The sequence below is a fragment of the Melanerpes formicivorus genome, unplaced genomic scaffold (assembly GCF_026170545.1).
Source record: "Melanerpes formicivorus ecotype bairdi unplaced genomic scaffold, bMelFor1.0.p_v2 SCAF_108, whole genome shotgun sequence".
Classification (NCBI taxonomy): Eukaryota; Metazoa; Chordata; class Aves; order Piciformes; family Picidae; genus Melanerpes; species Melanerpes formicivorus.
The window spans coordinates 105,011-129,466 of record NW_027142460.1 but is presented as its reverse complement, the minus strand read 5'-3'; the positions used below and the strand labels follow the sequence as shown (position 1 = coordinate 129,466).

The 24,456-nt window shown below is 55.8% G+C and overlaps 1 protein-coding gene across 1 annotated transcript in view; it reads right to left on the bottom strand.

The window, feature by feature from the left end:
* The window catches only part of TTC17 (tetratricopeptide repeat domain 17), a 98,998-nt gene that overhangs the window by 11,781 nt on the left and 62,761 nt on the right, over positions 1–24,456 (bottom strand). Inside the window, exons 17-22 of the mRNA XM_068166842.1 lie at positions 17,192–17,362; positions 15,432–15,685; positions 13,551–13,716; positions 7,429–7,549; positions 6,446–6,605; positions 4,201–4,284 (exon numbers count right to left, since the gene is read on the bottom strand). Of these exons, the coding sequence (XP_068022943.1) occupies positions 4,201–4,284; positions 6,446–6,605; positions 7,429–7,549; positions 13,551–13,716; positions 15,432–15,685; positions 17,192–17,362 (956 nt within the window). The remainder of the gene's footprint in view (positions 1–4,200; positions 4,285–6,445; positions 6,606–7,428; positions 7,550–13,550; positions 13,717–15,431; positions 15,686–17,191; positions 17,363–24,456) is intronic.

Sequence of the window (24,456 nt, the reverse complement as noted above, 5' to 3'; positions counted from 1 at the left end):
ACCAACATCCGCCTGTCTACAACCTCCCTTCAGGTAGTTGTAGAGAGTGATAAGGTCACCCCTGAGTCTCCTCCTCTCCAGGCTGAGCAACCCCAGCTCCCTCAGCCTCTCCTCACAGGGCTGTGTTCCAAACCCCTCACCAACTTTGTTGCTCTTCTCTGGACTTGTTCCAGCAGCTCAACCTCCTTCCTAAACTGAGGGGCCCAGAACTGGACACAGGACTCAAGGTGTGGCCTAACCAGTGCAGTGTCCAGGGGCACAATGACCTCCCTGCTCCTGCTGCCCACACTGTTCCTGCTGCAGGCCAGGATGCCATTGGCCTTCTTGGCTACCTGGGCACACTGCAGGCTCATGTTCAGCCTACCATCAACCAGCACCCCCAGGTCCCTCTCTGCCTGGCTGCTCTCAGCCACTCTGACCCCAGCCTGTAGCACTGCCTGGGGTTGTTGTGGCCAATGTGCAGAACCCGGCACTTGGATGTGTTCAATCTCATGCCGTTGGATTCTGCCCATCTGCCCAGAATGCTCCAGGCCGGGAGGGACCTCCAAAGCTCACCCAGCCCAACCCCCCTGCAGTCAGCAGGGGCATCCCCAACCACATCGGGCTGCCCAGGTGTGACCGTTCGAGGCTGTGCCTTTAAGAAAGAGACAGTGCTGGGACACTCTGGCTGAGTGCTTTGGAATGTTAACAGACACCTCATTGTGGCCTCCCAGTATCTGAAGTGGGCTACAGAAAGGCTGGGGAGGGACTGCTCAGGATCTCAGGCAGGGATAGGACTAGGGGGAATGGAATGAAGCTGGAGGAGGGGAGATTGAGGCTGGAGGGGAGGAGGAAGTTCTTCCCCATGAGAGTGGTGAAGCCCTGGAATGGGTTGTGCAGGGAGGTGGTTGGGGCCCTGTCCCTGGAAGTATTTAAGGTCAGGCTGGCTGAGGCTCTGGCCAGGCTGATCTAGTGTGGGGTGTCCCTGCCCATGGCAGGGGGGTTGGAACTGGCTGATCCTTGTGGTCCCTTCCAACCCTGGCTGATACTATGGTACTGTGATATTCTAAACTAATGTCATTGGTGGGTTGGTAAAAAGGCAGTTTTCAGCTTAGGTGCAGCTGGGACTTTCCTCAGTTTGCTCCTTCCCTTCTCCCTTTCCAGCCCATCTGCTTCTGGGCTCCCTGCCAGACTGACCTTGGACAGATAAGCAACTAAGGCCAACTAACATACTTTGCTTTAATTAATAACTGCTCTTTTTCTCTCTTGCTAACCCTCTTTGGGGAAAAAGGGGAGAGAAGGGGGTACAGGGGGGGAACCCTCCTCCAGAGGGGGCTGGAATTTGGTTCCTGTATCATTGTTTCTGTTTTTGGTTTGCTGTATATTTCTGTGTATGTATTGTAAATACTGTAAGTTGTCTATACATATCCTGCATTCCCCAAAATTGCTTGCATCATATAGCATTTTCCCTTTTGCTCCTCCAGCTGGCTGTGGTTTCTTTCTTCCTCTTTGTGGGGGAGAGGAGGCTAAGCCTTCTCTCTCAAACCCACCACACCAGGGCCCTGTCCAGCCTCACCTTGAATATCTCCAGGGAAAGAGCCTCAACCACCTCCCTGGGCAGCCTGTGCCAGTGTTCCACCACCCTTATGGGGAAGAACTTCTCCCTCACATCCAATCTCAATCTGCTCTGCTCTGGTTTGAAGCCATTGCCCCTGCTCCTGTCCCTGCAGGCCTCTGCAAACAGTCTCTCTGCAGCCTTCCTGCAGCCCCCTTCAGGTCCTGGCAGGCTGCTCTTAGGTCTCCCCAGAGCCTTCTCCTCTCCAGGCTGAACACCCCCAGCTCCCTCAGCCTCTCCTCACAGCAGAGCTGCTCCAACCCCCTGAGCATTTTCATGGCCCCCCTCATAGGGTCTGTGTCCTTCCTGTGCTGAGGGCTCCAGCCCTGCACACAGTACTCCAGGTGAGGTCTCCCCAGAGCAGAGCAAAGCGGCAGAATCTCCTCTCAGCACCCCCAAGTCCTTTACCCCAGGGCTGCTGTTTATCACCTCCTCCCCCAGTCTGTACTGATAGTGAGGCTTGTTCCAGCCCAAGTGCAGGATGCTGCTCTTGCTCTTGTTGCAGGAGCCAGGTGAAGCAGATTGCCAGCTGAACCCCAAACTCCAAGTGCAACATCATGTGCTTAAGGCAGGGACAGCAGCTCAAATGCTTTCAGCAGCAGCATCAGTTGGAGCAGTCACAACAGCTTCTAAGCAGCTGCTTGATGCTTAGCACCTGGATTTGTACACACATTCCCCAACCCAAAGCCAGAAGAGAAACCTGAGCTGCAGCAGCTGCCTGCACTCATGCAGTGGCTGGGATGAGAAGAGCTGCTGTAAGGTGCAGCTTGGAGCAGAAGCCTTGGAAAGTCTGCTGGCTGCCTCCCCCAGCACGTGCCAGAATCCAAGGAAAACACCAATGTGCTGGAATTCTGTGGGCTCAGAGACAGCAAAATGACTGTTTATGCTCACATGTGCCAATTAGCTAAGTAGCCATCTTGATTTGCCTGATTAGCTCTTGTGCATGCTGAATGACACTGGGAGACACAAGACTGGCATTTTACTTCCAGCACAGCTAAAGGCCTGACTGAGAATTCTGGGCTCAGCTTACTAGGAGAGCTTGCTGTCTGCAGGGGGAAGGGCAGAGTGGAAGAGGACAAAGTGCTTCTGAAGTAGAAACAGGAGCCTGAGGAGAACACCTTTACTTCCTGGGAATGGCAAAGCTATACTGGCCTCAGCTTCAAAGCACAGCAAGAACTCAGCAAGTTCCATCTCAGCAAGAGGCAGTGAGCACAAACTGGAATCCAGAAGCTCCCATCTGAACAGGGGGCAAAAATCCCTTGCTGTAAGGGTGATGGAGTACTGGAGAAGGCTGCCTAGAGAGGTTGTGGAGTCTCCTTCTCTGGATGTGTAAAAAGTATCTCTGGGTCTAGAGGAGGCCACCAAGATGACCAGAGGGCTGGAGCACCTCCCCAGAGGGGGCAGGCTGAGGGTGTCAGGTCTGTTCAGCCTGGAGAAGAGAAGGCTCCAGAGAGACCTCAGAGCAGCCTTCCAGTACCTGAAGGGGGCTACAAGAAGGCTAAGGAGGAAGTTTTGACAAGGGCTTGTAGTGATAGGATGAAGAGCAATGGCTGTGAGCTGGAGGAGGGGAGATTGAGACTGGAGATTAGGAAGAAATTCTTTCTAGTGAGGCTGGTGAGACTCTGGCACAGGCTGCCCAGGGAGGTTGTGGATGCCCCCTCCATGGAGGTGTTCAAGGCCAAGTTGGATGAGGAGCAACCTGGGCCAGTGGAAGGTGTCACTCTCTAAGGCTAGGAGATTAGAACTAGATGATATTTAAGGTCCCTTCCAACTTAAACCATTCCATGGTATGATTCTAAGCTCCTCAGATGGTTTTTGGTGGAACAGCCTTGGGACACCAAACTGTGCAGACAGGGCACCTGGGGACATGTGTAGTGGGCATGGTGGGGTTGGGTTGACAGCTGGACTTGATGATGTTAAAGGTCTTTACTAACCTTAATGATTCCATGTCTTGGCTGAGCTCTCTGTTCTGAAGTGGTCTGGGAGAGTCTCCCCACCTGCTGTGAACATGTAACAGCAATCCCAGCCTCCTGGTCTACCTCCTAGCCCCTGGGAAAACAATGTTCCTCATTCTCAGGCCCTCACCTGGGGTCCCTAGCAGCCTTAATTTGGCTTCCTCTGGGGAGGGAGAGCAGTGCAGCCTTGCACGTGGTGCCAGACATCTCCCTGAATGCATCTGGCACCTCGACCCAATGCTGTGTGAGATAGAAGGGAGGAGGCAGAGAAGAGAGGAAGCCTCTGCCTGACCACTGCCTGCCAGAAAGGTGATTGGAGAGCTGAGCCAAGGCTTGAACTGGATTTGTCCTAAGCTCCAAGTGGAAAACAAACTAGCTGCACTAGCTGAATATTTCAACACTGGAGGGCTGGAGACACCAGGACACTTGGCAAGCTGGAGCAGGGAGATAGGAAAGAGACTTGCCAGGGTAAAGCACAGGACACATCCCCACAAGGTACCTGTGAGGGCATTACAGATCCTGAAGAGACACAAGCCCCTAATTCCAGCTCCCTGAGTGGAGTTTCAGACCAAGGGTTCAAGCCTGGACTGAGGACTGCAGCAGTCAGGAGCAGTGAAGTCCAGGCTCCTCCTGCTGCTCTTTCACACATACCTTCTCCAAAGCTTTGGCTATTCGAGTCCCAACTTGTTCCAATGACTGTGGTGAGTACTGCTCTTTGCCAAGGTTCTGTAGCACCTGTGGAAGAGGAAGAACAAGAGCTTAGAGCTGCTTAAGATGGTTAAGAGATGGCCCTCCCTTGCTGCTTGCTTTTCCCCCCCAGCCTTTTACAAGTGCTGTGTCCTGTTCCTACATGAACATCACTGTCTTAGAACTGTCCTGCTTGATCAACCTCAACTCTGATAACCTCAGCATCCCAGAGGATGAGGGAAAGGCTGTGGATGTGTCCCCCTGGACTTCAGTTAAACCTTTGCCACTGTCTCCCACAGCATCCTCCTGGAGAAGCTGGCTGCTCGTGGCTTGGATGGGTGGACACTTCCCTGGGTGTAAAGCCGGCTGGCTGGGCCCAAAGGGAGGTGGGGAATGGAGTGAAACCCAGCTGGTGACCACTCCCCAGTGCTGCTCCCCAGGGCTCAGTGCTGAGGCCACTTCTCTTCAATGTCTCTCTCAGTGATGTGGATGAAGGAAGGGAGGCACCCTCAGGAAGTCTGAGGATGACACCAAGCTGGGTGGCGGTGTTGATCTGCTTGAGGGCAGGGAGGCTCTGCAGAGGAAATCTGGCCAGACTGGATCCATGGGCTGAGGCCAACAGCAGGAGGGTCAACAAGACCATGTCTGGGGTCCTGCACTTGGGTCACAACAACCCCATGAATATCCCAGACCTAGGGCAGGCAGAGTGTCTGGAAACTGCCCAGCAGAAAAGGACCTGGGGGTGCTGGTCAAGAGTCAGCCAGCAGCGTGCCCAGGTGGCCAAGAAGGCCACCAGCAATAGTGTGGCCAGCAGGAGCAGGGAAGGTCACAGCAATGAGGCACACCTTGAGTGCTGAGTTCAGTTTTGCAGCCCTCACACTGAGGTGCTGGAGCAGACCAGAGAAGGGCAACGAAGCTGGTGAAGGGTCTAGAGAGCAGGGCTGCACAAAGAGGGGTGCTCAGCCTGGGGAGACCTTGTGGCTCCCTACAACTCTCTGACAGGAGGTCAGAGCCATGTGGGGGTTGGTCTCTTCTCCCATGGAAAAATTGCCAGGCTGAGAGGAAATGGCCTCCAGCTGTACCAGTGCAGGCTCAGGCTGGACAGGAGGAACAGTTTTGTCTCTGAAAGGGTTGTCAAGCCCTGGAACAGACTGCTCCACTCTCCCTGGGAGTGTTCAAACAACATGGAGATGTGGTGCTGCAGGACATGTTTAGTGGTGCCCTGGCAGTGATGGGGCAAGGGTTGGACTTGATGATCTTGGAGGTCTTCTCCAACCTTAAGGATTCTATCTGTATCCTCACATAGTGTTAGAATTCCACTGCACTCCATACCAAGCACAGCAAAAGTCCAGGTGTGCTCAGCTGGGCTTTTCTTTCACTCTTTCCTTCAAGATGGATTCCAGGACACTGCTCTGGGATTTCCCTCAGGCCAGGCTGTAGGTGGCTGGGAAGACATTCTTGAAGAGATGGCTTTCAGCTTGCTTTTCTGGCCTGCACCAGGAACAGGGCAGCCAGCAGGAGCAGGGAGGTCCTGCTGCCCTGTGCTCAGCACTGCTCAGGCCACACCTTGAGTCCTGTGTCCAGCTCTGGGCTCCTCAGGTTAGGAAAGATGTTGAGCTGCTGGAAGGTGTCCAGAGAAGGGCAAGAAAGCTGGGGAGGGGTCTGGAGCACAGCCCTGTGAGGAGAGGCTGAGGGAGCTGGGGTTGCTTAGCCTGCAGAAGAGGAGGCTCAGGGGAGACCTTCTTGCTCTCTCCAACTCCCTGAAGGGAGGTTGTAGCCAGGAGGGGGTTGGTCTCTTCTCCCAGGCAACCAGCATCAGAACAAGAGGACACAGTCTCAAGCTGTGCCAGGGGAGGTTTAGGCTGGAGGTGAGGAAGAAGTTCTACACAGAGAGAGTGATTGCCCATTGGAATGTGCTGCCCAGGGAGGTGGTGGAGTCCCCATCCCTGGAGGTGTTCAGGAGGAGACTGGATGGGGTGCTTGGTGCCATGGTTGAGTTGATCAGATGGTGTTGGGTGATAGGTTGGACTCAATGATCTCAAAGGTCTCTTCCAACCTGGTCAATTCTATTCTATTCCATTCTACTCTACAGTTTTCTCCAGGCTCCAGGCATTCCCTCACTGAAGGCCACTTCTAGAGACAGGGCACTGAGCTAAATGCACTTTCCACCTCCCATGGCCTACTTGGACAGGCTCCAGCTCTGCCATACCTCTTTCAGCTGACTTTCTCCAGTGTAATGCAAGCTGGTCCGACTGGAGACACCTTGCAGGTGGTCCAAAGTGTGCATGCTGGCTGGGAGGTTGGGGTTGCAAAGGGGCTCCATGGCTGGCTCCTGCAGTTGGGTGGCAAAATCGATGTGCTCTGTAATGCTGCAGAGGTCACAAAACAAGCTGCATCAGTCAGGAGAAGGAAGGCTCCCTGCAAGCTCCCTGGGCAGTGTGAGCTGCCCAGAACCTGGCAGAATCCCACTGGAGATGTGCAAGCAGCAAGAGGAAATGGATATTCTGTCTGTGCCTGCCCCTTTCTGGGCAAGCCTGTTGATGAAACACAGCAGGCCTGCACATGGCTCTGAAATTCTGGCAGGTTTTTTCTTGCTTTAAAGAGTATTTAAGGATTTAAGACAAGGGGAAGCAAGCACAAAGCAGAACACAAGAGGCTCCATGAGAACGTAAGGAAAATGTTTGTCAGAGTGCCAGAGCCCTGAGCAGCTGTGAGGGGGAATGGCTGGGAAGAGCACCTTGAGAGGGGAACTTCCCAATGCTCAGCAAGAGCTGAAGGAGCTGTGGGGGGCAGGAGGCTGGGGCCAGGCTCTGCTCAGTGGTGCCCAGGGACAGGACAAGGGGCAGTGGGCACAAAGTGGAACCCAGGAGGTTCCATCTGAACAGGAGGAGAAACTTCTTTGTTGTGAGGGTGCTGGAGGCCTGGAGCAGGCTGCCCTGAGAGGTTGTGGAGTCTCCTTGTGTGGAGAGATTCCAAAACCCCCCCTGGCCATTGTGCTCCTGGGCAAGCTGCTGTGGGTGCCCTGCTTTGGCAGGGGGTTGGACTGGGTGAGCTCCTGAGGCCCCTTCCAACCTCCCCCATCATTCTGTCACAAAGATAATGCAATCCTAAAGCATGAAGCCTTCAGGGTGGGCATGCTGAAGACCTCTTAGGGGCCTTGCTTTGTGTGAGGTTCATCTGAGAGATACTTACTCAATGTTTTTAGCAGACACAGCAAGCCAGGTGCTGGCCACGGTGGTGAGCTCAACCCTGCGGAGCCTCAGGCACTGGTCAGGGCTGGGCCAGCCCAGGCTGCGGTAGTCACGCCTCGTGCCTGCAGGGAGGGGAGGGGAAGGGAAGGGAAGGGAAGTCAAACACCACAGCCAGCTGCAAGCAGGCAGACATTCTACTGCAGCACAACCCCTTCCCAAGTACTGCACCACAGAGGATGCCTTCCACAGGTTGCAGCAGCCATGGTCCTGCAGCCAGGCCTCTTTTAAGGACATTACAGAGTCATAGAAGCACAGAGCTGCCAGGCCTGGAAGGGAGCTCAAGGCTCAGCCAGCCCCAACCCCCCTGCCATGGGCAGGGACACCTCACACCACAGCAGGTTGCTCACAGCCACCTCCAGCCTGGCTGCAAACACCTCCAGGCAGGAGGCTTCCACCACCTCCCTGGGCAACCTGTGCCAGGCTCTCACCACCCTCCTGGGCAACAACTTCTTCCTCACAGCCAATCTCAATCTCCCCACTTCTAGTTTTGCTCCATCCCCCCCAGTCCTATCCCTCCCTGACACCCCAGAGCAGAGGGGCAGGATCCTCTCTCTCCACCTCTGGCAATGGGCACTGGCAGCCCAGAAGGCCAAGGGCAGCTGAGCTGCCCTTGGCCTTCTGGGCTGCCAGTGCCCATTGCTGGCTCCCTGTCCCAGGCCTGATTCCTGCCCCCCTCAGAGGTGTCCCAGACCCCTATCCCTCCCTGACACCCTCACAAGTCCCTCCCCAGCTCTCTTGGAGCCCCCTTCAGCTACCTGTCCAAAGGGATTATTGAGACCTTATCCTTATTGCCCTTTTGCATCCAGTGGGGATCTATTGACATTTTACTACTTCCTGTTCAATCCATGGAAAATTTTCCCAGGCACAGCCTAAAGCTGCTGCAGAAGGCCCCAAGAAGGTCTCCTGGGAGCCTTCTCCTCTCCAGCCTGCACAACCCCAACTCTCTCAGGCTGTCTCCAGAGCAGAGCAGCTCCAGCCCTCTGCTCATCACCAAGGGCAGGGACAAGCCTCCCAGGCCTCCTGGACACTGGGACTGCCTCAGGGACAGCAGCCCCAAGGCTTCCCCTGCAGGCTGCAGGGCAGAGGGGAGGTGGTGAGGTGCCGGTGGGCAGGGCTGGCCACAGGGTGGGGGGCACATCCTGATGGCACAATGCCATCACCTGGCAGTGGCCACACAGCAGTGCCAGTGCCCTGGGACAGGAAAAGAGAGCATCCTTTCTCTGCTGCCTGAGCCTGGCCTGGGAGGAGCCCAGAGACAGCCCAGAGGAGGCTGTTGAGGAGCCAGTGGAAGAAGCTGAGAGGGCTGAGAGAGGAAGCCCAGGAGCCAGACCAGGCTGCTGCAGGTGAGAAGCAGCACCCATTGCTGGAGGTGCCTGAGGCAGTCAGGATTCTTCAGCTTTGAGGAGCACTGCAGAGCATCCCTGCTGGAGCCAGAGGCTGTAAGCAGTGGGATGCAGAGATGTTGCCAGGGCAGCCAGTGCTCTGGAGCACCCAGCGGTGTCCTGCCAAGCACAGGAAAAGATTCCTGCCCCCAAGGTTGATCAGACCAGGAGCATTTGACCACTCTCAGAATGCCCTGAGGTGGCTGCAGGGTGAGGAAAAGTAGGGGGGCTTGGGCAAGTTTGCTGATGACACCAAGCTGTGTGGTGCAGCAGACAGCTGGAGGGAAGGGATCCATCCAGAGGGACCTGGACAGGCTGCAGAGGTGGGCACAAGCCAACCTCAGGAGGTTCAACAAGACCAAGGGCAGGGTCCTGCAGCTGGGTCGAGGTAATCCCAGGCACAAATCCAGGCTGGGCAGGGACTGGCTGGAAAGCAGCCCTGAGGAGAGAGCCTTGGGGGTGCTGGGGGAGGAGAAGCTCACCAGGAGCTCTCAGTGTGCACTTGCAGCCCAGAAAGCCAACCAGAGCCTGGGCTGCAGCAGGAGAAGTGTGGCCAGCAGGGCAAGGGAGGTGATTCTCCCCCTCTGCTCAGCTCTGGGGAGACCCCACCTGGAGTCCTGCCTCCAGTTCTGGAGCCCCTATGACAAGAGGGATCTGGAGGTGCTGGAAGGTGTGCAGAGCAGGGCCAGGAGGATGAGCAGAGGGCTGGAGCTGCTCTGCTGTGAGGACAGACTGAAGGAGTTGGGGCTGTTCAGTCTGCAGAAGAGAAGGCTCCCAGGTGACCTCATTGTGGCCTTCCAGGATCTGAAGGGGGCTCCAGGAAGGCTGGGGAGGGACTGCTCAGGATCTCAGGCAGGGATAGGACTAGGGGGAATGGAATGGAGCTGGAGGTGGGGAGATTGAGGCTGGAGGGGAGGAGGAAGTTCTTCCCCATGAGAGTGGTGAAGCCCTGGAATGGGTTGTGCAGGGAGGTGGTTGGGGCCCTGTCCCTGGAGGTGTTTAAGGCCAGGCTGGATGAGGCTGTGGCCAGGCTGATCTAGTGTGGGGTGTCCCTGCCCATGGCAGGGGGGTTGGAACTGGATGATCCTTGTGCTCCCTTCCAACCCTGACTGACACTATGATACTATCTGTTGGGAGGCAGGGCTAGCCTGGGGCAGGAGGAAGCAGGTCCTGCCCACATGCTCAGGGAGTAGCTGCTGGCCAGTGCTGGGGTCAGGAAGGAATTTTTCCCCCCAGGGTGGATTGGCTCTGGTCCCCAGGGGGCTTTTTGCCTTCCTCTGCAGCACTGAGCATGGCCACTTGCCAGGCCTCCTTTGGGCCATTCTGGCCAGGGGCTTGCTGCTTGTGCTTCCACAATGGTGGCCCTCGTGCCCCACATCTGGGAGGAGGAAAAGTGTTTTACTCCCAGGACAGGGAAGCCTCTTGGGTACCCTGAGAGCTGCTTCCTTTCCTCTGCAGCATTGAGCACATCCCCTTGCCAAGCCTCCTCTGGTGCTTTTTGGATCAGTTCTTGCTGCTCCATGCACCACAGAGATGACCTCCCAGGCCCCACATCTGGGGAGAGGAAACTTTCCAGACTCCTAGGACAGGGAAGCTTCTTGCTTCCCCTGGAGCTGCTTCCTTTCCTCTGCAGCACTGAGCACAGCCCCTTGTCAGCTCTCCTTCAGGCCCTTTTGGCTTGGTACTTGCTGCTGCTCATGCACCATGGAGAGGCCTCTCATGCTCTGCACTTGGAGGGAGGAAGCTTTCTACACTCCTAGGATGGGGAAGCTTCTTGGGTTCCCCTGGAGCTGCTTCCTTTCCTCTGTAGCACTGAGCACAGCTCTTTGTCAGGGCTTCTCTGGGCACTCTGGCTCAGCTCAGGCTGCTGCTCTTGCACCTCCAAGGCACCACTCCAGCCCAGGCTCTCTTGGGCTCTCAAGGTTTGGAAGACAAAATCCTGCTGCCTGTGGACCCTGAGTGTCTTTGGAAGGTACCCCCTGGTACCACACACCTCCCCCTCTGCTTTGGTGGGCAGTGGGTGCCAATTTTCACTCTTCAAGTTCTTACTCTTCAGGAAGCAGGGAGTGCTTGGCCTCTGCTCCTGCTGCTGCTGTCTGTGGCCAGACTGCCAGCTAAAGTGAGAGCACATCAGCCTGCTCCTGGCCACACAATGGCTCTGTCCACTGAGCATCAGCTCTGAAACAATGCCAGGAAAAACAAGATACAATCCTCTTTCCACTTGTAACCTTTGTGCTGTGTGGCCTTGGCAGAGATCTGGGAGCTGAGCACCTCCTGGCACTCCAGGCAAGGAGCAGTCCTGCTGCTGCCTGATTCATGGTGAGTGCAGGGAGTGCGATGGAGGGAGGAACTCTGACACAGGCCCACGGGCTCCAGCCAGCACAGCAGCCCCATCCAGGAGGCAGGGGCAGGGACACCTACCTCCCTCAGGCAGGGACTGAAGGCCCCAGGCTGATCTGAGACATCCCCTGGGCCCTTAGCAGGAGATGGGGGGGGGGGTGGGGCTCCAGGGGAGGCCATTCTCAGCCACTGAGACCTCTGAGCACGTCGGGACCCTGGCAGGAGTAGACCTTCTTTGGTTATGTGCTCTCCTTAAACCATTTAAGGTTGTCCAGTGTGGTGTGGAGGCAGAGTATTGGGCCAGAAGGACCTTCTCCCTCACGGATTATTGCTGCTCTCAGAGTCTTTTGGGTTTGTATGTTTGTGCAAGGGAACAACTCAAGAAATCCTAAAGATGAGGACAAGGAGAAAAAAGTCCTCCATGCAGAAATGAACAGGGACTGCTCACCTCAGGAAGATCTGCAAGCACTGGGGCAGGCCAACCAGGGCTGTTGTGGAGCCTCCCTCTCTGGAGATACTCAAAACCCACCTGGATGTGTCCTCTGGCAGGGGGGTTGGACTAGATGAGCTTTTGAGGCCCCTTCCAATCCCTAACATTCTGTGGTTCCTCTGACACCTTCCAGCCCCTCCAGAGCCTTCCTGGCACAGAGGCTCCAGAGCTGGCCCCAGAGCTGCAGCTGTGGTCTCAGCAGAGTGGAGCAGAGGGGCAGAATCCCCTCCCTGGCCCTGCTGGCCACACTTCTCTGGCTGCAGCCCAGGCTCTGCTTGGCTCTCTGGGCTGCAAGTGCTCCCTGCTGGCTCCTGCCGAGCTTCTCCTCCCCCAGCACCCCCAGGGCCTTTCCTCCAGGGCTGCTCTCATCCAGTCCCTGCCCAGCCTGTATCAGTGCCTGGGATTGCCCTGACATTCCTGAATGGAACTTGAGGGACCCAAAGACTGAACCAGATCTTAGGTAAAGAGAGGTTACAAGGTGGAGGTTTCAAACCTACTTCCCTGCACTGCTCCAAGTGCTGCACATGAAGAACAATCACCACCCTTGCTCAGGGGTAACCCTCTCTACTTGCATGTCCTTAGAGACAGCTCATGAGTGAGTCACCATTTCTGTTCCACAGCTACAGTAAAAACTACTAGAAGCTGGTTGCTCCATTTTCTGACACTCCCAGGTGCAAGACACTGCTGCTCCTTGTCAGTGAATATTGGTCAAGGCAAAGAGTGGCTTCTACTGCAGTCCTACCCTCTAGAGAGCAGCACTGCTGAAACCACGAAGCACTTCAGCCCTCCTGTTTGGCAGAGGAGTGAACAGGAGCAGGGCAAGGTTCAATCACTTGCTGCATGGCAGCAAACATCACTGGGAGAAGCAGGAGCCTGATACCCACACTTGAACAACAGCCTGCTGGAACCTTGTCCTTAGGTGTGGTGAATACTGTAGCAAGTCCAAGCAATCCACCAGTCCCATCATGGGAGGGTTGGAAGGGGCCTCTGGAGCTCACCCAGTCCAACCCCCTGCCAAAGCAGGGCACCCACAGCAGCTTGCCCAGGAGCACAATGCCCAGGGGGGGTTGGAAGCTCTCCAGACAAGGAGACTCCACAACCTCTCTGGGCAGCCTGCTCCAGGCCTCCAGCACCCTCACAACAAAGAAGTTTCTCCTCCTGTTGAGACAGAACCTCCTGGATTGTCCCTTGTCCTGTCCCTGGGCACCACTGAACAGTACCTGGCCCCAGCCTCTTGCCCCCCACAGCTCCTTCAGCTCTTGCTGAGCATTGCTCAGCTCCCCTCTGGGGCTGCTCTGCTCCAGGCTCTCAGCCCCAGGGCTCTCAGCCTTTGCTCCTCCCAGAGCTGCTCCAGGCCCCTCAGCAGCTTTGGAGCCTCTGCTGGGCTCTCTCCAGTAGCTGCCTGTGTCCCCTTTACTGGAGAGCCCAGCCCTGGGCCCAGTGCTCCAGCTGCAGCCTCACTGGAGCAGAGTAGAGCAGCAGGAGAAGCTCCCTGGCCACACTCTTCTTAATGCCCCCCAGGAGACCATTGGCCTCCTTGGCTACAAGACCACCTTGCTGGCTCAGGATGAAGCTGTCCACCCAGACTCCCAGGCCCTCTGTGAGGCTGTTCAAGCCCCCATCATTTCTTTGGCACTATTTCTGCTCTCAATAGCCACCTCTTTTCTACTCCACCCTTACCACCTCATGCCCAGCAGCTGACACAGCAGCTGAAAGCCTGCTGCCCTTTGTGAGGCAGGTGCAGAAGGCAGAGGGTTGGCTATGGATTGATGGGGATCAAGCAGTGCAAAGCAAACCCAGGGCAGATCCACAGCTACAAACAGCTTGCATTCCCTGGAAGCAGCAGGTTACCTATTGGTCCAGGAGAAGGTATCTTTGGTCCACTGATCTCCAGGGCAGTGTGGTAGAAGTTTTCACCTTCTCCATTAGCCTCTGCTTCTCCTTTCCTCCCAGCTGGCTCCTGCAGATCCAAGCTTTCAGCCTTTGGTTTCTTCAGACGCTTGACCTGAAAAGTGATCTACCAGAGGAAGAGGGTCAGCAAGGCCAGCAGCAAGGAGCACCGTGAGCACAGGACCACAGAATGCTCCAGGCTGGAAGGGACCTCCAGAGCTCACCCAGCCCAGCCCCCCCCACAGCCAGCAGGGACATCCCCAGCCACATCAGGCTGCCCAGGGCCTCATCCAGCCTCACCTTGAGTATCTCCAGGGAAGAAGCCTCAACCACCTCCCTGGGCAGCCTGTGCCAGTGTTCCACCACCCTCATGGTGCAGAACTTCTTCCTCACATCCAATCTCAATCTGCTCTGCTCTAGTTTGAAGCCATTGCCCCTGCTCCTGTCCCTGCAGGCCTTTGCAAACAGTCTCTCTGCAGCCTTCTTGCAGCCCCCTTCAGGTCCTGGCAGGCTGCTCTTAGGTCTCCCCCAGAGTCTTCTCTTCTCCAGGCTGAACACCCCCAGCTCCCTCAGCCTCTCCTCACAGCAGAGCTGCTCCAACCCCCTGAGCATTCCCATGGCCTCCTCTGGAGCCTCTCCATCAGCTCCAGGTCCTTCCCACACAGGGGGCTCCAGACTGGCACACAGTACATCATCAGCTTGACTATGCTACTTTTTCTAGTCCAAAGATTCCATTCCCAAGATGCTACAGATGTGATCTTTCTCTCCCTCTCCCCCCATCCCAACCCATTCTTGAAGCCTGCTCACTTTCACTCCATCACACCCTGCAAACAGGGGACAGAGCTTCAGTCTCCCACAGCAAAGAAAGCCACTTAGGCTGCCAGAGCACTGACAGGCACTTAGATGACCGTGGTGGCAGCAGATGTTTCATTGTTTCATGCTAACCAGAACTTACTACAGGCTCACAGGATGTCAGGGGCTGGAAGGGACCTCCAGAGATCTTCCAGTCCTGCCAGAGCAGGAGCAGAGACTCCATCACAGGTCACACAGGAACACATCCAGACAGGGCTGGGGAGGCTCCAGAGAAGGAGACTCCACAACCTCTCTGGGCAGCCTGCTCCAGGGCTCTGGGAGCCTCACAGGGAAGAAGTTCCTCCTCAAGCTGAGGTGGAACCTCCTGTGCTGGAGTTTATATCCAGGGCCCCTTGGCCTATCATAGAGCACAACTGGTTAGAAGCCTTTCCCCACTGTAACTGTGAGCAGGAAGTATGAAGGCACTTAGCATCACTCAAAACCTGAGCTCCCTCTCAGAAGTGCTTAGGCTGGAACAGACCTTTAAGATCATCAAGTCCAAGCATTAACCCAGCACTGCCAGGTCACACTGAACCAGCCCCTCAGCACACCACCTACACTGCTTTCAAACTTCTCCAGGGATGGAGACGCCACCACTGCTCTGGGCAGCCTGCCCCAGGGCTTGGCAACCTTTTGGTGCTAAACATCATTCCTGATGCTCAGCCTGAAGGTCCCCTGGCACAGCTTGAAGCCACTTCCTCTTGTCCTACCATCTGTTCTTTGGGAGAAGAGACCAACCCCCACCTGACTGCAATCTCCTTTCAGGGAGCTGTAGAGAGCCAGAAGGTCTTTCCTCTGCCTCCAGACTGTGTGTAGAGGCCTTTCCCTCAGCAGATGAACTGAAACTGCCTCATTTCACACAAGCCATGGACCAGCTCTTGGGAAGCCCCTGGATGTATTCCAGCATCGACCCCCCTGAACCGGCCTGGTCTCTTCCTCCTCCACAGCAGTGAGTTAGTACAAGGCTTAAGCAAACTCATCCAAACTTACCCACTCAGCTTCATCATCATCATCACCACAGTCCCCAAAACAGGAGCTAGCCAGCCCATCCTGAGATCCCTTCTTCAGGACACGGATTCCCTGCAGGTCCATCCGGCGGCCTTTTACCTCCAGTGCCCCTTCAAAAGCTTCCTGAGGCCAAGAGCTCTCAAACTCATCCACCAAAGCCAGCATCTCCTCAGACATCTGATCATCCTCCAGGGCCTCCACTCCTTCTGAGCCATTGCTCTCTGCAGCCACTGCACCTACGAGGGAACACCAGAAAGACCTGCAGCAGCCCCAGACACCTTTCACCTGAGCCTCTCCTCTGCACCAGAAGTCTGCCTGCTGGGGGCACCAAGCAGGAGCTGGCTCCTCTCCACACACACTCTTGTTAGAGAGCCATGGAATGGGCTGGGCTGGAAGGGACCTCCACAGCTCACCCACTCCAACCCCCCTGCACTCAGCAGGGACATCCTCCACTAGAACAGGCTGCTCACAGCCTCATCCAGCCTCACCTTGGGTATCTCCAGGGAAGGAGCCTCAACCACCTCCCTGGGCAGCCTGTGCCAGTGTTCCAGCTGCCTCATAGTATCACAGTATCAGTCAGGGTTGGAAGGGACCACAAGGATCAGCCAGTTCCAACCCCCCTGCCATGGGCAGGGACACCCCACACTAGATCAGCCTGGCCACAGCCTCAGCCAGCCTGGCCTTAAACACCTCCAGGGACAGGGCCCCAACCACCTCCCTGCACAACCCATTCCAGGGCTTCACCACTCTCATGGGGAAGAACTTCCTCCTCACCTCCAGCCTCAATCTCCCCACCTCCAGCTTCATTCCATTCCCCCTAGTCCTATCACTACCTGAGATCCTGAGCAGTCCTTCCCCAGCCTTCCTGTAGTCCCCTTCAGATACTGGAAGGCCACAATTAGCCTAGTAAAGAACTTGCTCTTCACATCCAATCTCAATCTGCTCTGCTCTGGTTTGAAGCCATTGCCCCTGCTCCTGTCCCTGCAGGCCTCTGCAAACAGTCTCTCTGCAGCCTTCCTGCAGCCCCCTTCAGCTCCTGGCAGGCTGCTCTTAGGTCTGCCCAGAGCCTCCTCCTCTCCAGGCTGAACACCCCCAGCTCCCTCAGCCTCTCCTCACAGCAGAGCTGCTCCAACCCCCTGAGCATTCCCATGGCCTCCTCTGGAGCCTCTCCATCAGCTCCAGGTCCTTCCTGTGCTGAGGGCTCCAGCCCTGCACCCAGCACTGCAGGTGAGGTCTCCCCAGAGCAGAGCAGAGTGGCAGAATCTCCTCTCTGGCTCTCTGGCAATGCTGCTTTGGCTGCAGCCCAGGCTGCCCTTGGCCTTCTGTGCTGCAAGCTCACACTGCCTGCTCCTGGCCAGCTTCTCCTCCCTCAGCACCCCCAAGGCCTTCTCCTCAGGGCTGCTCTCCATCCCCTCCTCCCTCAGACTGTGCTGACAGGGAGGATTGTTCTGGCCATTGTCTGGCACAGCTGATACAGAGTTCACTGAGGTACAACCAATGTGTGTTTGGAGAGTCTTGAAGAAACTACATCCTTTAGCTTGGGAAGTGTCTAAAGCTTGGTCTCACTTTTTGATGACTCAGCACATTTGGACATCAAGACTTGGGGAAGAGGACTGAACAGAACACAGCCTGTCTGCAGGGTGATTGTTGCTTTACTGAGGGTGCCAAAACGTAGCTCCTTGGAGGAAGGAAGACATTCAGAGCATGACTCATTTGCAAGCCCTGAACTCAGGCTGACTTACTCTGCAGCCTCAGGAAGGAGGGATCCCGTGCTGAATCCTGAGGGAGGACTTCTGCATCTTCTGTGCCTCCCTCTGAGTGTCCTCCTAGCACTGCTGGATCTGACTCGTGGTGCTCATCCAAGTATTTCTCCTTGTCATGATTGCCATCTGAGTTCTTCTCATAGCAGTGACCTGGAAGGAGAGAAGAGTATGATAGTGTCAGTCAGGGTTGGAAGGGACCACAAGGATCATCCAGTTCCAACCCCCCTGCCATGGGCAGGGACACCCCACACTAGATCAGCCTGGCCACAGCCTCAGCCAGCCTGGCCTTAAACACCTCCAGGGACAGGGCCCCAACCACCTCCCTGCACAACCCATTCCAGGGCTTCACCACTCTCATGGGGAAGAACTTCCTCCTCCCCTCCAGCCTCAATCTCCCCACCTCCAGCTTCATTCCATTCCCCCTAGTCCTGTCACTACCTGAGATCCTGAGCAGTCCCTCCCCAGCCTTCCTGGAGCCCCCTTCGGATCCTGGAAGGCCACAATGAGGTCACCTGGGAGCCTTCTCTTCTCCAGACTGAACAGCCCCAACTCCTTCAGTCTGTCCTCACAGGAGAGGTGCTCCAGCCCTCTGCTCATCCTCCTGGCCCTGCTCTGCACACCTTCCAGCACCTCCAGATCCCTCTTGTCATAGGGGCTCCAGAACTGGAGGCAGGACTCCAGGTGGGGTCTCCCCAGAGCTGAGCAGAGGGGGAGAATCACCTCCCTTGCCCTGCTGGCCACACTTCTCCTGCTGCAGCCCAGGATCTGGTTGGCTTTCTGGGCTGCAAGTGCACACTGAGAGCTCCTGGTGAGCTTCTCCTCCCCCAGCACCCCCAAGTCTCTCTCCTCAGGGCTGCTTTCCAGCCAGTCAATGCCCAGCCTGGATTTGTGCCTGGGATTGCCTCCACCCAGCTGCAGGACCCTGCCCTTGGTCTTTTTGAACCTCCTGAGGTTGGCTTGTGCCCACCTCTCCAGCCTGTCCAGCTCCCTCTGGATGGCCTCCCTGACACACCATGTGCTGCACTGCTGAGGGTTCAACCTTCTGCTTTCCTATGTAGCAAAGAACTCCAGAATGGTCTGGGCTGGAAGGGACCTCCAAAGCTCACCCAGCCCAACCTCCTTACAGCCAGCAGGGACATCCTCCCCTAGATCAGGCTGCCCAGCCTCACCTTGAACATCTCCAGGGCTGGACTCTCAACTCCCTCCCTGGGCAACCTGTGGCAGTGTTCCATCCCTCCCATGGATCCTAAACCACAGAAATACTCTACAAGGTATCAAAGACCTTCTTCAGTGGTCAGAAAGCTGAGCTGCCTCTGGACAAGGCAGACCACCTGAAACAGTTTCAGGGCCCACTGTCATTAGGCACACACAGTGTGAGCTACTAGTGAAGGAAAACTCAGGTATCTGTGGAAAGAACAAAGGTTGCCCAGCTGGGAGGAAACTGCTGTGTGCTGGAAGCCACTGCAAGGAACATCCCCAAGGCATGTTCCAGTGATGCTGCACCATCCAGGGGAGCTGTCTGCCACAGGAACTTAAGAGAGCAGAATGCTGACTGTGCTGATGTGAAGACAAGAAGGGCCTGGCCAAGTGGGCTGAGGAGATTCTCATGAGGTTCAAGGAGGCAAAGTGCAAAGTCCTGCACCTAGGTCAGGGCAATGCTAGAGATCAACCCAGGCTGGGGGATGAGGAGCTAGAGAGCAGCCCTGCAGAAAGGGCTTGGGGTGCTGGTGGGGGAGAAGCTGGGCAGGAGGCAGCAATGGGCACTGGCAGCACAGAAGGCCAAGGGCAGCCTGGGCTGCAGCCAAAGCAGTGTGGCCAGCAGATCCAGAGAGGTGATTGTGTCCCTCTGCTCTGCCCTGGTGAGACCTCCCCTGGAGTACTGTGTACAGGTCTGGAGCCTTCAGTACAGGCAGGACATGGACCTGATGGAGAGGGTCCAGAAGAGGACCACAGAGATGACCAGAGGGCAGTGCTACCAGGACAGGCTGAGGGAGCTGGGGGTGTTCAGCCTGGAGAAGAGAAGGCTCCAAGGAGACCTAAGAGCAGCCTGCCAGGACCTGAAAGGGGCTACAAGAAGGCTGCAGTGGGACTGCTTGCAAAGGCCTGCAGGGACAGGATAAGGCAATGGTTTGAAATGAGAGCAGAGCAGATTTAGATTGGATGTTAGGAGCAAGCTCTGCACCAGGAGGCTGCTGGAACACTGCAACAGGTTGCCCAGGGAGGTGGTTGAGGCCTCATCCCTGGGGATATTCAAGGTCAGGCTTGACAAAGCAACCTGCTCTAGTGGAGGATGTCCCTGCTGACTGCAGGGGGTTGGACTGGATGCCCTTTGGAGATCCCTTCCAATCCAAACCCTTCAATGATTCTGAGGCAGACTGATTGGTGATTGCTGGGTGGGGTTGCACCAGATGACCTCTGGAAGTCCCTTCCAACCCCTTCCATTCTGTGCAGCTGTGATCTTCTGAGACAGGACTGGCACAACAAAGAGACACAAGGCACAGGCAGCTCTCTGTGCTGGACATCAGCTGGAACTGGACCATCTCTAACCTTGTGGCCAGGTTGCAGGCTCAGGCTCCAGCACATACACTGCAAAGCTCTGGGAGTGAGAGCTGAGAGGAGCAGCTGCCCATCAAGCTGTCCCCAGGGAGGAAAACATCCTCCACATCCAGCACTGCTGCTCTTCATTTCGCTCATTTGTGAGTGAGAAGAGCACCACGCAGAAATGAATGGAGCAGCATGTGGTGGAGCAAAGACAGCCTGAATTAAATGTAAGAGCCTCCAGTTTGCTCTCCATCCCCCCCTGATGAATGCAAATTGCATTGCCCCATGCATATGGAAAGCATGGTTTTGTTCAACCAGCAGCACAGAGAACAGAGCACAGGAATCAAGTAGATCCTTCCTGCCCCAGGCAGTGACCTCCCTTCTTCTCCTGCACTTCTGCTCCACATAAAAGAAGGCAATGCTAACTGAGGGGGAAGGATGTGAGCCAGAAGCAGTTAACTTCAGCAACTGTTTTCTATGAGGCTGCTGGAACACTGCCACAGGCTGCCCAGGGTGGTGGCAGAGGCTCCATCCCTGGAGCTATTCAAGGTGAGGCTGGAGAAGGCTGTGAGCAACCTACTCCAGCGGAGGCTGTCCCTGCTGGCTGCAGGGGGGTTGGGCTGGGTGAGCTCTGGAGGTCCCAGACCATTCTCTGATTCTGTGACCTGGCAGATGGGTTAACTGTTGGACCTGATCCTAAAAGTCTCTTCCAAAGACAATGACTCCATGATTCCATCCATCCCAGGGTGACAAGCTGAAGCATGATGACTTTGAAGGGCAGATCAGATCAGCCTGAGGGAAAGGGAAGCTTGGTGGGTTTAACCTCCTCCCTTGATCACCCCAAAATCTGTGGGATTTAGACCTTCCTTTAGCATGAAATCTGATTGTTGACTTGAGCTGGGGGAGTCCCTTCCAGCCCAGCCCATTCCATGATTCTATGCCATCTGCCACAGGCCTTCCTACTCTCAGTCCCTGAGCCTTTCTTTAATCCCCTCCTCACCTCCACCATCCTGTCAATAAAAGCACCAAAAGGGATTGGTTTCATTAAGATAAATCAAAATAATCAATCACTTGACTAGGTGGAGATCCTGAGGTTTAATTTGTGCTCCTCATGCTCAGCTCTGTGCACTGCTGTGCACAAAGCCCTCAGGCTGCAACTGGTGTGCCCCCCTGTGCCCTTCACCAGAGCAGCCTGAGTTTGATGCTAGTCAGGTTCTTCTCAGTCATGTGGTGACTACAATGCCCTCTGCTGAAGGTCAGCTCAGGGGCCCACAAGAGAGCTGGGGAGGGACTTGTGAGGGTGTCAGGGAGGGATAGGACTGGGGGGGATGGAGCAGAACTAGAAGTGGGGAGATTGAGATTGGCTGTGAGGAAGAAGTTGTTGCCCAGGAGGGTGGTGAGAGCCTGGCACAGGTTGCCCAGGGAGGTGGTGGAAGCATCCTGCCTGGAGGTGTTTGCAGCCAGGCTGGAGGTGGCTGTGAGCAACCTGCTGTGGTGTGAGGTGTCCCTGCCCATGGCAGGGGGTTGGAGCTGGCTGAGCCTTGAGCTCCCTTCCAGCCCTGCCAGCTCTGTAGCTCTGTGATGCATTGTTACTACACAGAAAAAAACCCCAAACCCAGAAGCTTTAAAAGCAAAGGGGCTGGAAAGCTGACAGCTGTTGAAGTGAAATCTAACTGCCCCAGAGAAGGAAAGATGCTGGAGAGAGCAAGAAGGGAAAAAATAAACCCCAAGCAACAAACCCCCCCACGACAGCACTTCAACAGCTCTGTTCACCTTGACTGACAAACACTGGCAGCTAAAAACAGCCTGGATGAGCCCTGGCTTTCTTGGGATGTGAGGCTGCTAAATATAGCAGCCTGAGTGGCCTCATTCTCTTCTGTTTTTCCCCTCCTGCTGCTGCTTTCAGATGTCTGACGTTGCAGGAGGGAAAAATCCTGGTGGGAGAAGAGCTGGGAGTTCATGGAATCAGAGAAACACAGAACCCACTCCAGGGCCTGACTGCTTCATGGAACACAAGCACCTGGCTGTGCAGCCCTGACCTGCAGAGACACAGAGGAGCCCCACACCATCATGCCTGTGCACTGCAGGACAGGCACAAAGCAGATGGCAGCCTACCTCTGGAGAGGCACAGGGCTGTTCCAAACCCTGCTGCAGACCCACAAAGCCTAAAGTCCACCCAGCCACAGCTGGCCTTGCTCTCTCTGAACCAGGTTCATAGAATGGCTTGGGTTGGGCTGGAAGGGACTCCCACAGCTCACCCAGTCCAACCCCTGCACTCAGCAGGGACAGCCTCCACTAGAGCAGGTTGCTCACAGCCTCTCCAGCCTCACCTTGACTAGCTCCAGGCATGGGGCCTCAACCACCTCCCTGGGCAACCTGCTGCAGTGATCCAGCAGCCTCCTGGTGCAGAACTGGCTCCTCACATCCAATCTAAATCTCCTCTGCTCTCATTTCAAACCATTCTCCCTCATCTTATCACTGCAGGCCTGTGCACACAGTCCCTCTGCAGCCTTCTTGCAGGCCCCCACAAAGGGACCTGGAAAGGCTGGCTCAGTGACATCAATGTATGAGACTGAACAAGGCCAAGGGCAGGGTCTGGCATCTGGGACACAACCACCCCATGAAATGCTACAGGCTTGGGGCAGAGTGGCTGGAAAGCTGCCACAGGCTCACAGGATGTTAGGGGCTGGAAGGGACCTCTGGAGATCTTCAGGTCCAAGCCCCTGCCAGAGCAGGAGCAGAGACTCCAGCACAGGTCACACAGAACACATCCAGACAGGGCTGGGAAGGCTCCAGAGAAGGACACTCCACAACCTCTCTGGGCAGCCTGCTCCAGGGCTCTGGGAGCCTCACAGGGAAGAAGTTCCTCCTCATGTTGAGCTGGAACCTCCTGTGCTGGAGTTTATTTCCACTGCCCCTTGTCCTATCCCAGGGCACAGTGAGCAGAGCCTCTCCCTGTCCCCTCCCTCCTGACCCCCAGCCCTCAGCTATTGATAGCCATTGATCAGATCCCTCTCAGCCTTCTCCTCTGCAGACTGAACAGCCCCAGGGCTCTCAGCCTCTCCTCATAGCACACATGCTCTGTGGCAGTGTCCCAGCAGCCTCCTGCTGCAGAACTTGTTCCTCACATCCAATCTAAATCTACTCTGCTCTATTTTCAGACCATTGCTGCTTGTCCTGTCCTCTCAGCCTTCTCTTCTCCACACTAAACAGCCCCAGGCCTCTGAATCTCTCCTGATCTGCCAGTGCTCCAGTCCCTTCAGCATCCTTGTAGCCCTCTGCTGAACCCTCCTGAACTGGGTGGGGAGCCCAGAGCTGGATGCAATATTCCAGGTGTGGCCTCAAAAGGCCAGAGCAGAGGGGAAGCAGAACCTCCCTGGCTCTGCTGGCCACACTCCACACTGCCCTGTAGAGAAAGACTGACCTGGGGGTGCTGAACATGAGCCAGAAGCCTGCTCAGGTGGCCAAGGTCACCAGCATCTGGATCAGGAGTGTGGCCAGCAGGAGCAGAGCAGCAATTGTGCCTCTGTACCAGGCACTGGTGAGGCTGCACCTTGAGCACTGGGCTCAGTTCCTAACATCCAACCTAAATCTGCTCTGTTCTAGCTTGAAACCACTGCCCCTCATCCTGTCACCACCAGCTTCTGGAAACAGGCTCCACAAGAGTAAAAGAAGAGACCTGCCAGAGTGCTTAGCACTGGTAACAGAGTGGCTGCAGCACACACACACACACACAGATCTGTATCTGCCATCCAGCTGGCTTCACTGCTACTGCTCTGGAGCACAGGAGGAGAGGCTGCACTGAGCTCCACCTCTGCTCAGGTATCTCAAGAGTCCCTCTGGGTGCTGGCAGAGGATGAGATTTGGTCTTTTCTCCCCACAGGAACACTTTTCCATTGAGCCAAAGCCTCTTCTGCCCAGCTGCAAGGACAAACCCAACCATTTTCAGAGGACAGGGCATGCTGCTGCTTGGCTGCTAAAGAGAAGCTCAGGAGAAGAGAACAAACAAATGGAAGGCACCCCCAAGGAGAAGGAAAGTTGATTTCTTCCTAAGCCCCTCCCCTCTCTTCTGCAAACTCTTGCTCTGGATGAGTGGCCAGTGGCCCTTCAAAGCTGGCTGGGAACTGAGCAGCCTGCTGCAGCACAGCAAGTAAGAGGAGGAGGATGATGGAAGTGGTCCACACCGAGGTTTGAGCACACAGAATGAAGCATGCAAGAAGCTTTTCCTGGCTTATTCCTTCCAACAAGAGGTTTTTAATCAGTGAGGAGGACTACAGAGTTGAAAAGAGCTATCCTCAGTGGCAGGAAATCAGTGTGTGAATGTGGTATGGAGGCACAAGAGGCCTCCACACTGCCTGAGCTACAGGTGGAAGGATGAGCTCTGTGTCTCACCACAGCAGTTCTCCTCCTTGAACCTTTCAGGACAGCAATGCCAACAGTACTCATGCAGATTTCTCCTTCATACCAAAGGAAATACCTCAGCACTGTGTAACAGACCAGTCCCTGAAGAGCAGGGCAGAAGGCTCTGCAGAGAACTAGGAGCAGCCTGCCAGTACCTGAAGAGGGCTGAAAGAAGGCTGCAGAGGGACTGTTTGCCACAGCCTGAAGGGACAGGATGAGGAGCAATGGTCTGAAATACTGCATCCAGTTCAGGAGGGTTCAGCAGAGGGCTACAAGGATGCTGAAGGGACTGGAGCACTGGC